This window comes from Miscanthus floridulus, chromosome 18 (genome assembly GCF_019320115.1).
Source record: "Miscanthus floridulus cultivar M001 chromosome 18, ASM1932011v1, whole genome shotgun sequence".
Lineage (NCBI taxonomy): Eukaryota > Viridiplantae > Streptophyta > Magnoliopsida > Poales > Poaceae > Miscanthus > Miscanthus floridulus.
Window position 1 is genome coordinate 17,820,246 of NC_089597.1, and position 13,034 is coordinate 17,833,279.

Genomic DNA, 13,034 nt, shown 5'->3' on the forward strand with positions numbered 1-13,034 from the left:
CCCGGTTGGACAACCAGGACTAAAGGCCCAGAATTAAAGCCATGTATTCTACTAGTGCTGAAACCACAAGATTCACGGGACTAAAGGCCCTTGCCAACCGGGATTGAAGCCACGTTTTCTACTAGTGCTGAAACCCCAGCATTAGCTAGTCCGTGGGCATTAGACTGTCGACGTATCCCAACAATATATCTTACATATCACAACAACATGTCTTTGTTGGTTAGCAGAAAAATATACAAAAACCGTGTTGACAGGTGCAAAATAGCATTGCATTGCTTCCTTTTTCTAGCGAAATTTCCGAAACCAAGTTCTATATCTTTGAGAGTTGATGCAGCAGGATTAAAGTTTGTGTACAGCCACAGAAGAGGTGAATAAAGGGCTGGGGCCATATTCCTTCTCGCCTTATTAGTTCCTTAGACTTAGATTGAGACCTACCAGACTTACAAGTCTCAACTGATAAACTTTAAAGATGAAACATAAATTTGATAGGGACTTTTAACACCAAATTTAGCTCAAGTTTAAATTTTTTAATTATTGTACAAGTAGTTTTGCACCATCAACTCAAATTGGGAACGGAGTGAACATAGGTATATGTTAAGTTTAGATCTTCTTTGCATTGTCACAAAACAGAGTCACATAGGTGCCCTGATCTCAAAAAAAAAAAAAAAAAAACAGAGTCACATAACTGGAGGCATCACAAAGATACATGTGAGATGCATTTCAGCACATAGTTTGCAAGTATTGGTTAGTTGGGAAGTATTGGGCGGACACATGCATGGCCATAGACCACATTGTAGGTAACTCGACGGCTACCTTTTCCTACACCGAGGAGGGAAACATTTATACTAAAAATTGGACAACACAAGCTGGCTAGAGCGAGGATAACACACGTGACAGGTCCACATTCCAAAATTCAGAAAAGAAACACATGGACATTGCCTAGTATGGAGCACTACTCTATTAGCATTTGCTAGTTTTGGTGCTCCACCACGCTTCTATCTATTTGAGGCGAATTTGCTGGCCGACGGTTTCATGTTGCCTCTAATATCGCATCCTCACCACAATTAGGGTTGGCAATAGATGCTATAAATACGTGCACATTTAGTTACATGGTGACTGCTGGCTCTTGCTAGATTCCATTCTTCGCTGCAAATATTCAAAATGTTCCTCAAGATTTGTTAGAAAATTTAGGGATAGATAGGGCACCTTTGGAAGGAAGCTATAGTCTTTTGACTCCATGCGTGGATATAGATGTAAGTACCACTCCATCTATGCTAGTTGTAAGTGATAAACATGCTTTATCATCATTGAAATGTATAGCTGCTGGTCGGTATCATGGCTTCGTTCTGGGTGCTCTTGCCACAACTGATGGTCCAGAAGCTGCTACCTCAACATGAGTCAAGATAAAGTGCACTAGTTACCCACTTGTGTTTGCATTATTCTCCTAGTCTTGAGATATTAAGGTTAATAAGTTCGTTATGATTTTTTTTATGCTAGGATGTCTAAACAAAAGAAATTCCTTCCGATTAAAAGTGGCACATGATTTGATTAGGTAATGTGTTTAGCATCCATTTCACATTTAAATTATTCAAAGTTGGAGAATAAATGCCACCTAGTTCGTTCTTAACAAAGCCCTTCCTCAAAGGAAAGCGACTATAGCTAGGGTACTGGGTACGCTCCATACAAACAGCATGTTACTTGCCTAAGGGCCTGTTTAGTTCCCCTCCAAAACGCCAAATTTTTCAAGATTCCCCGTCACATCGAATCTTTGGACGCATGCATGAAGCATTAAATATAAATAAAAAATAAAAACTAATTACACAGTTTAGACGAAATCCACGAGACGAATCTTTTAAACCTAATTAGATTATGATTGGACACTAATTGTCAAATAACAACGAAAACACTACAGTAGCGTTTTGCCAAAAATTTTGGCATCCAAACTGGCCCTAATTGGCACACGTGTGGGACCCCAGTGCACAGTACACGTGGCACATGCACCCAACGCTTATTATACTATAGTACTAAAATGATAAAAGTTTGTTTCATGATAAATAGTGTCCAGGATATATACACACACAAAATGAACCTATACTAATAATTCCCCAGCATGTTAATCTCATGATTAAATTTGGCCACCACCCCACTTGAACACAAAGTGATCCAGGCCCAGGGAACTAAACCCCACCAATTGCGTGACCATGAACCATGCATTCCAGAATCCAACACCCAAGGCGGGGAAAAGATATTCACCTTCCACCAGGTGTTCTTTTACGTGAGTGGTGAATCTTCCTCTTGTGTTTCTTTTGGAAACTTGGGGTGGAGTGGATTCTCTAAAGCAGTTTCTAATAAACCAGACTTGTTACAGGTTTGAATTAAGAAAAGAGGAAGACAAGAAACAGGAAATTCATAAAGGTTGAACTGAGAATCGTGTCTCCTTTTTTTTTTGTTTCAAGTATATATGGAAGCACTTGTGTTACTGGTAATAACTAACTTGGTTTTAATTAAAATCCCATTTATACCAAAAGTTCTTTTGATCCTTGTATGCCGTAGTTGTTGCTCATCTATCCAGCCAAATTATGTTGATGATGGGTAATATATGGAATGACACTTCAATTGATATGGTCCAGTTTGGCACATGCAGACTTGCTATCCTGTTTCTTTTTTTCACAAATTAAACAGAAATTATACCAAATAGCATGATCCTATAGCAATTTATTACTAAATAGAATCCAAGACTTTTCACTGGCGCTTCCAAAAAGCAAAATCTCACAATCACAAATTCACACCCAAATTTCAATCACTACACCTTTGTCTCCCATCCAAACCCTTGCGGGGCGCGCAATTCCTCTTTCCGCTCTTTCCCTGAAAAAATAGACTTGGCCTCACAAATCTTTTTTGTGCAAGACTTGAATGATCATGAAGACTAGATTTTATATATGTCATGATGGATGCACATGTTCTGGGTCTATTATTATTGTAGACATAGATAAAAATGTTGCATTGCATTTATTAGATAAACCACATGTCAGATCAGGGTTGAGAAAAATTGTGGAGACATGAACCAAAGGTTTGCGGAAAAATTCAAAATTGCATCTTCTCTCATTGAATGGAGCCTAGGTGTAGGAGGTGCCGAACTACCTCACAACAAGGTTAGATGTTTTTTAGTTTCGTGCACCCCTATAATCCATACCTCCAATAGTTGTTTGAAAACGCATGCACAATTTTTTTGAGAGGACATTTATCTCTAACAAACGATTAATATATAGGCTTATTTTTCAAAAAATTTATTTGTGTTTTCCTTAAAAAAACAAAATCCTAAATTTCTTAGACATCGCATTCTAAGAGATAAGAACATATCCCCTTTTGAAAACTTGGGTGGAGTGGATTCTCCTACAGATTCTAGAGCAAAGTTGTTAATATGTTAGTCCAGGTGTAGTTTCTTGTGTTCCAATGGAGATTCCAATTCAAGAAACGGCCGACATGACACTAGAAATTCACAAAGGTGAAACTGAGAACCAAGCTTTTTTTCTTTCATATCTCATTGTATGGAACACCTATTTTATCTTAGTGAAAGTAAAAACACTTATTTACTGCTATGTAACTCCATGTTTTATGGGTTTAACATAAGAACCTTGCATTTTTGTAGTTGTTGTCATGTATCAAGCCAACAACGCACCACTACAGATCATGTTATGGTTGGTCACTTGTCATATTGGAGTATAATAGAGTTGTGGGAATCAAACTCTAGTGGACTGACGTCCACCCTTATCGGACATAGTCAAGTTTGGCACATGTTATTTCCCAGACTTTTTATATATCAAACAACAGTATTCTGCAGCAAATTATCAATAAACTGAATCCTAGGCTTTTCATTGGTGTTCCAAAAAGCAGATTCTGCCAATCACACAGAAATTAACCACGACTCCTTTATCTCCCAACCAAACACCTATAGCAGCACACACTTTATCTCTTCTCCGCCCCTCCCAGTAAAAATAGACCCTGACTTATTCTAGTGCAAAAAAGGTCTATTTTTTATGCTAGGATGTATAATAGAATATAGTTATTATTAGCTAATAGAAGTTTGAGTAATTAAAATCCCATTATATTAGTTAACTGATTTATTCTAACACTCTATTTGTGTTTTCCTTTAAAATCAAGAGCCTAACTTTCTTAGAAATCACATTCTAAGAGGTACGAACATATCCTTTTTTAAAAACTTGGGTGGAGTGGATTCTCTTACATATTCTAGAGCGGAGTTGTTAATAATTTACTCCATTGTAGTTTCTTGTGTTTCCATGGAGATTCCAATTCAACAAATGGCCGACACGAAACCAGAAATTCACAAAGGTGAGACTGAGAATCAAGTTTTTTATTTCATATCTCTATGTATGGAAACACTTATTTTATCTTAGTGAAAAAAGAAACACTTATTTACTGAAATGTAAAGATTTTATGGGATTAAATTTGAGTCTTGCATTTTGTTGTTGCTGCCATGTATCAAGCCAATGACGTAGCAATACATATTATGATGTTGGTTGGTCTCTTGTCATATTGGAGTATATAGAGTTGTAGGAATCAAACTCTAGTGGTCGAGTGATGTCCACCCTTACCATACACGGTCCAATTTGACATGTGCTTTTCCTCGGTTTTTTCACAGATCATACGGCTGGATTCTACAGCAGTAATCCAGTAGATTGTCCATAAACAGAATCCAAGACTTTTCATTGGCTCTTCCAAAAAGCAGATTCTAACAATCACATAGAAATTAACCACCATCGCTTGTCTCCCAACCAAACACCCGTGCCGGTGCCGTGCACACTCCCTCTTTTCATTTGTGCCCCTCCCTATAAAAATAGACCTGGTCCTAGAGAATTCTTTTCTAGTGCAAAAAAGGCTTGAATTGCCACAGAGCAATTCTCGTTTGATTACTTTGAGAACAACTACAACAACTGGTCACATCCTTAAAAAACTCTTCCCCTCCCCTGCATCTGCATCGGGTCGGAGGAAGAGAGGAGGCGGCCATCACCATGTTATTCGTCCTGCCCTACCACTACCATTAGTACCAGTAGTCTCCATCTCCCCTAATAGAACACAATATCCTCCTCCGAGAAGCGCTCGCTTCTTCTACCGCTGTGCTCCCATCCTATGCAAAAAGGTCTATTTTGTATGCTAGGATGTATAATAGAATATAGTTATTATTAGTTAATAGAATTTTGAGTAATTAAAATCCCATTATATTAGTTAACTGATTTTTCTAATGTTCTATTTGCGTTTTCCTTTAAAATCAAAAGCCTAACTTTCTTAGACATCACACATTCTAAGAGGTATGAACATATCCCTTTTGAAAACTTGGGTTGAGTGGATTCTCTTACATATTCTAGAGCGGAGTTGTTAATAATTTAATCCATTGTAGTTTCTTGTGTTTCCATGGAGATTCCAATTCAACAAATGGCCGACACGAAACCAGAAATTCACAAAGGTGAGACTGAGAATCAAGTTTTTTCTTTCATATCTCTATGTATGGAAACACTTATTTTATCTTAATGAAAAAAGAAACACTTATTTACTGAAATGTAAAGGTTTTATGGGTTCAAAATCCGAGTCTTGCATTTTGTAGTTGCTGCCATGTATCAAGCTAACAACATAGCAATACATATTATGATGTTGGTTGGTCTCTTGTCATATTGGAGTATATAGAATTGTAGGAATCAAACTCTAGTGGTCTAACGGTCCAATTTGACACGAGCTATTCCTTGGTTTTTCACCGACGGTTGAATTCTGCTGCAGTAGATTTTGATAAACAGAATCCAAGACTTTTTTATGGAAAGAATCCAAGACTTTTCGTTGGCTCTTCCAAAAAGCAGATTCCGACAAGGCGACAATCACACAAAAATCAACCACCACCGCTTTATCTCCCAACCAAACACTCATGCCAGTGCCGTGCACACTCCCTCTTTTCTGCCCCTCCCTATAAAAATAGACCTGGTCCTAGAGAATTCTTTTCTAGTGCAAAAAAGGCTTGAATTGCCACAGAGCAATTTTCGTTTGATTACTTTGAGAACAACTACAACAACTGGTCACATCCTTAAAAAACTCTTCCCCTCCCCTGCATCTGCATCGGGTCGGAGGAAGAGAGGAGGCGGCCATCACCATGTTATTCGTCCTGCCCTACCACTACCATTAGTACCAGTAGTCTCCATCTCCCCTAATAGAACACAATATCCTCCTCCGAGAAGCGCTCGCTTCTTCTACCGCTGTGCTCCCATCCTATGCAAAAAGGTCTATTTTGTATGCTAGGATGTATAATAGAATATAGTTATTATTAGTTAATAGAATTTTGAGTAATTAAAATCCCATTATATTAGTTAACTGATTTTTCTAATGTTCTATTTGTGTTATCCTTTAAAATCAAAAGCCTAACTTTCTTAGACATCACACATTCTAAGAGGTATGAACATATCCCTTTTGAAAACTTGGGTTGAGTGGATTCTCTTACATATTCTAGAGCGGAGTTGTTAATAATTTAATCCATTGTAGTTTCTTGTGTTTCCATGGAGATTCCAATTCAACAAATGGCCGACACGAAACCAGAAATTCACAAAGGTGAGACTGAGAATCAAGTTTTTTCTTTCATATCTCTATGTATGGAAACACTTATTTTATCTTAATGAAAAAAGAAACACTTATTTACTGAAATGTAAAGGTTTTATGGGTTCAAAATCCGAGTCTTGCATTTTGTAGTTGCTGCCATGTATCAAGCTAACAACGTAGCAATACATATTATGATGTTGGTTGGTCTCTTGTCATATTCGAGTATATAGAATTGTAGGAATCAAACTCTAGTGGTCTAACGGTCCAATTTGACACGAGTTATTCCTTGGTTTTTCACCGACGGTTGAATTCTGCTGCAGTAGATTTTGATAAACAGAATCCAAGACTTTTTTTATGGAAAGAATCCAAGACTTTTCGTTGGCTCTTCCAAAAAGCAGATTCCGACAAGGCGACAATCACACAAAAATCAACCACCACCGCTTTATCTCCCAACCAAACACCAATGCCGGTGCCGTGCACACTCCCTCTTTTCTGCCCCTCCCTGTAAAAATAGACCTAGTCCCAGAGAATTCTTTTCTAGTGCAAAAAAAGGCCTGAATTGCCACGGAGCAATTCTCGCTTCATTACTTGAGAAGAACTACAACAACTGGTCACATCCTTCAAAAACTCTTCCCCTCCCCTGCATCTGCATCGGGTCGGAGGAAGAGAGGAGGCGGCCAACACCATGTTATTCGTCCTGCCCTACCACTACCTTCAGCACCAGTAGTCTCCCTCTCCCCTAATGGAGCACGATATCCTCCTCCGAGGAGCACTTGCTTCTTCTGCTGGTCAGAGGACCCCCGTGTCCCACGCTCCCATCCTATGCATGCTGCCGGCACCTCAGGGTCAGCCGGTCAGGGCTGCGCCGCTTTGCACGCCCCCGCCACGACGGCCTCCCCTACGCTGAAGAAGAGGCGGTCCGACCCGAAGGTATCCCCCACCGCCGAGTTGAAAATCCTCTCCGCCACCGACCCCAACGGGTTGGCAAGCACCAGCTGCACGCATGCGGCAAAATCCAGTCATTTGGCAATCCAAATCGATGAACAGCAGCTATGTAGCAACATCAGCCAGCAGCTGTATGCATGTGTACCTCGATGTTTCTTTTGTCCAGGACTTTCTTCAGCTCCGACAGCGCGTCCAGACCGCTCGTGTCGATCGCCGTGACGGCTGCAAGAATCGAACAAGATCCACATGATGACATGAAGCGAGTAATAACTTAATATAACTACAGTTCCATGGCGCTAGCTAGCTCACCGCTCATGTCGAGGACGACGGATCGGATGGAGGGGAGGTTGGACTTGAGCGCGCGCTCCTCCTCGTCGCGGAGGTACCGCAAGACCCGCTCCACCAGGTACATGGAGTTAGCGAAGTAGATGGCCGACTCGACGCCGACGACGAGGAACGCCGGCACGCGCACGGCCTCCGGGTACTGCGCCACGCTGCGGTAGCTCTGCGTGCCGGGGACCAGGCCTTCCACCACCAGGTTCGGCCGCGTCACCTGAAGCAGGATCTTGAACAGCGAGATGCCGACGGCGATGGCGAGGCCCATCTGCACGGACACCAGGAGCACGCCCAGGAACGCGGACACGCACGCCAGGAAGTCCAGCTTGTCCACCTTCCACAGCTTGGCGGCGCCGCGCACGTCGATCAGCCCTATCACCGCCGTGATGATGATCGCCGACAGGATCACGTTCGGGGTGTAGTGGAACAGCGGCATCAGGAACAGCAGCGTCACCAGCACCATCGCCGCCATCACGATGTTGGACACCGCCGTCTTGCACCCCGCGCTGTAGCTCACCGCCGACCGGGAGAAGGAACCCGTCGTCACGTAGCAGGAGGCGCAGGAGCCGGCCATGTTCATGATCCCGATCGCCATCATCTCCTTGTTCCCGTCCACCTGGTAGTTGTTGATGGATGCGAATGTCCTGCCCACTGCAATCCCTTCCTGCATTTTTTTTAATTTTTTTCGAAATAACAAATCTCCTTCAGCTAGCTGGGTCAAAATGTAAACTTTCATGCATTTTGAAATCAAAATCACAAATTCACATCGCTGCAGTGCAGTTTCATGGAAATTTGACTTACAGTTAAGGACAAGATGCCTGTCATGATCCCTGTTTTGATCGCCAGCGCCACGTAGGAGCCGCTGAAGGTGAGCATGTTCGCTGAAGGTGGGTTCACTCCCCTGGGGAGGATGCCAATCTGTGTTTTGCAGAAAGTGAAACGATATTTTGAGAAAAAGATATTTACAGATGAAGCAACGAATAATGATTTTTTTTTCTTTGATTTGAGGTCTGAAAGGAACTGATTCAGATGGGCTATACTGAAGATACTTACAACACTGATGGTGGGGGATTTCCAGATGTAGGAGAGGATGGTGGAGATGATCACTGACGCCAGGGGAGCACCTGCTGCTACCAAGAAAAGCTTTGGATTCCTTTTGCTCTGAAAAAAATATATACAGCGAACAAAATTAGAGGTTGATAAGTTTGTCTGTCATTCATTGCTTTTATAATCTCAACAAGACAAAATAGATAGATTTGTGTACTGTAAATTACTAGTAGAATTTTTAGGAGTATAAATAAATAAATTATGTAAAAAGCTGTTGATTTTGGAGGCACTGATTTTTTGAAGATTTCTCAGGCATCGCCCCAGCAGAGTGGAATTCTCAGACTGACACTTTTAATCATATCATACCAAGTGACAAGGAGCAGCGTCCTTCTTAAGCAATTTTATCGGCAGCTAGCTAAAAGAGTGATGAAACTATAGCCACTTGTCATGAGTGATGGCGAATCATTTACAGTCTCAACTCTCTTTTTTTTTCCTCGAATACGCACAAGTGTGCATATCATTGTATTAGAAGAAAGAGTTTATAATACACTCTCAACTCTCATGGAGGTGCTTGTTGGATATATCATGCACAGATGGCCATGGCCAACTTGTTGGATATTAACAGGTGACACATCAGAAGCCAAATCAGACGCATTCTCCCCAAAAAGGGCATTGGGCAAGGTTCCACTGGTGCTTTGTCAGAATAGATTCTAAAGCCACAAGCACACGTCTTACTCTATCTGATCTGATCCATGTGGTTTAGCCATGTGAATGCTTGCTAACATTCTATCAACACACACAATTGGTACTTGCAAGTTCACACCAGACTATTACTATTCAAACAAAGTGCTGCTTCAAAATACATGTGTGCTTCAGCAATATATGCTTGGTTCTTGTTTACTTGAAATAAAACAGTGGTGCTTTTGTTTTTAAAATAAAAGGGAAACAAAATGATGCTTTAAACTATTCCCAATTTATAAATACACAACCTTAAAGAGGAAACACTTTTTGGCACCATGTTTCAGTCCATTGATAGCTAGCTTGGAAGATTAGGCCTGGTGCCTGGTGAGGACAACTTTTCTTGGCATACCAACTGTTTAGTCGAGTCAAGTAACTCTGAACCATTTTTCTTTAAGTATACTGCATAGAGCACAACTAGCTTGGATAACTAACTGAAACCGTTCAAAAGGTCCTAAATTAGGGAACTATGCCATGCTGATTTTTGTTATAGAAAATATTTCTTTTACTGTGACAATGTGTTGAACTTAGGGAATATATTTGTAATAAGGTAAATGGATTGAAAGGAGTTCCTTTTCTTTTTGGGTGGGGTGGGGTGGGGGGTGGGAGGGGATATGTCAACATTACTAGGTCCCAAGAAGCAGGAGGTGGCTCTTAATCACCCCATGAATTATTAGACATTTCTTAAACTATGCAGTGGAGTCAAAAATTCCTTGTTAGTGGCAGGCACCCTTTGGGCCCCTCCATGAACTCAGGGTTTGAATCACCACCTTCCTTTTTTGCAGCCCCATCTTTCCTAGAAGCTAAGCTAAGCTACCTGTCCATCCAAACACCATGGTCAGAAAAATCGTAGAGAATTTTGCCGACTGATGATTAACCAATCAATCTAACTGCATCTGCCCTTTAGCAATTCTTTTTAATTTAATAGAAGAAAAGTGACAGAGATCAGATTCTACCCGGTTTCGTTTACACCTGTCGGTGTCGCGGGAGAAATGCGAAACCACTTGTACAAACGGTCCGTGTGACATTTTGTATGTGCGGCTACTGTTACTCCTGCTAGCTTTATTTCTCTCTTACTACTAATAGTAATTAGTTCTTTAATCTTAGCAATTTCATTCTTGCCTTTTTTTTTAGGGAACAGGAGAGGCCTCTACTGAAAATTTATTGAAAAAATACGTAACCAAGGTGATTACAGAAGGACAAAGGCAGGCAAACTAGAAACAGAGTTCTGGACACAAAGAAGGATTGTGATAACTAATCAGATGGAAATGGAATCCGGTACATGCATGGTTCAAAAGAAATATACATAGTAAAGGTGAATGATGAATAACCAAATGATTAAAGAGCAGAATTAGAGAGCTTACGATTTGGCGCGTGAGGAGGAGGATGGCGAGGAAGGCGCTGCCCATGACGATCGTCTGCCACTTCCACTGCATCCATTGTCGTCGTCACTAGCAATTGTGAGAACGAGGATGATTTGTTGCGTAGCTGGTGAATTTTATACCAGACGCAGACAGTCTTGCTGCTCTGTCATTGCCGGCCGGCCGGATCACGATCGGCGGGCGACGACAGAGCAGTCGCACAGAGCACGAGGACGTACCTCGTCGTGGCGGTTGACGACGGAGCGCATGACGTCGACGAAGCCCATGTGGGAGGTGAAGTGGACGATGCCGAGCAGGCTCTTGAGCTGCTGCAGCGACACGATGACGGCGGCGCCGCCCATGAAGCCCGTCAGCGTCGGCTTCGACAGGAAGTCGACGATGAAGCCCAGCCTGCGATATATGCCGATGCATGGAATGGACGCGCATGCGTGATGAGATGCTCTGCTCTGCTCTGCCGCGCTGGCCAATCGAGATCGCCGGCGACTAGCGCCAGCCAATGGAACAGTGTTGGTTGGTTCAGAATGGCACCTGAGGAATCCCAGGGACGCCTGTAAGGCGCCGGCGAAGAAGGTGGCGGTGAAGGCGAGCTGCAGGTACAGGATGGGCTGCTCGTCCGGCGACACGGCCTCCCGGAGCATGGACCCCATCACCAGCGACGCGATGGAGACCGGCCCCACCGCCAGGTCCCGCGAGCTCCCCAGCAGCGAGTAGATGAGCGGCGGCACAAAGCTGGAATCTGCTTGCATGCATGCACCAAACAAGGCTCAGAGATTGAGATTGCTCCTACCAATTTGGAATTTGCAGGAGCATCTCGAAGAAACTCACATAGGCCAATGATCGGCGGCAGGTTGGCGAGCTTGGCGTAGCTGATTCCCTGCACGGCGACGGCAAGCAACGGCAACCGTGTTAGAGGTAGTTATTACGCGCCGCACGTCGGCCGGCCTATATTCTGGTCTGTGCCATAAAAGGCCGTGCCAAAAGTAGCTAGGAAATGAATGAAGGCGAGGGAGGGGGAGGAGAAGCAGGGGAAAGCAGAGCACGTGCCTGCGGGATGGCGAGGCTGGCAATGGTGAGGCCGGCGATGAGGTCGGAGCGGAGGAGGCTGCGGCTGTAGGCGGACCCCCACTGGAAGATGGGGAAGAAGTACTGCAGCGCCAGCACCAGGCGCCGCGCCGACGACTGGTTCTTGAACTGGTGCAGCGGGTCGTCGGGGAAGAACACCTCGGCCAGGCGCTGCCGCAGCGCCTTCGCCGTCGTCCGCCGCTCCGGCACCGACACCTTGTGCAGCTCCAGCACCGACGCCGACGCGGACTCGGTGCCCTGCCGCGTCACCGGCGCCGGCGACGACGACGCCGGAGGTGGCGCTGCCGCCGCCGCGGGCGGCGGCGCCTCGACGTCGTACGACAGGCTGTCCACCTTGTTGTTCACAACCATGCCGGCTGGCTGCTGGTCAATCGCTGCTAGCTGGTCGATGGCGTGCGTGGTCCCCGTCGGTTATCGCCGGCAAGGGCGGCGACCGACGCGCGCGTGGCCGTGGCGGCCTTGTCGATTTGGGCTTTTAATTCGTGCCCTCGCTTCCGTCCTGCAACGGCAGGGGAGTGAAGAGAGAGGGAGGAAGGTGTTTGTTGTTGGCTTGCTGGATGGATTCTTGCGGAGGAGGAGGAGGCCGCGGCACTTTTTATAGGGAGGGAGCCGGGAGCGAGAGGCCGGAGGCGGGACAAGCCAGAAGCCACCCCGGTTTGAACCACGGTCGACGAGTGAACCAACGCAAGAGAAGAGAAGAGAGACAGAGACTACTTACTGGTGGTTAATTTGGGTGCGCCTATTACTGGCGAAATCGTCTTGTAGGTTTTGAGGCACAAGGATGCATGGAGTTTAACGGAGCACTGTGGATTATCTTGGAGGATTTGTTAGTTCTTTTTAAGAGTGTCCAGTTATCTGTCAACAGATTTTTTTTTTTAACAGTTGTAGCATAAATCCTAAAGCACAATC

General features: G+C 43.9%; 1 protein-coding gene across 1 annotated transcript; it reads right to left on the reverse strand.

Annotated features, from left to right (window-relative positions):
* Positions 1-6,895: 6,895 nt before the first annotated feature.
* Positions 6,896-12,676, reverse strand: LOC136520509 (probable sulfate transporter 3.4). Its single transcript, XM_066514050.1, has 10 exons — positions 12,087-12,676; positions 11,868-11,916; positions 11,571-11,778; positions 11,261-11,432; positions 11,025-11,090; positions 8,929-9,036; positions 8,677-8,793; positions 7,849-8,539; positions 7,685-7,761; positions 6,896-7,589 (listed from the first exon to the last, which is right to left on the reverse strand). The coding sequence occupies exons 1-10, from the start codon at positions 12,474-12,476 to the stop codon at positions 7,449-7,451; spliced, it is 2,019 nt and encodes a 672-aa protein (XP_066370147.1). The 5' UTR covers positions 12,477-12,676; the 3' UTR covers positions 6,896-7,448.
* Positions 12,677-13,034: the final 358 nt, after the last annotated feature.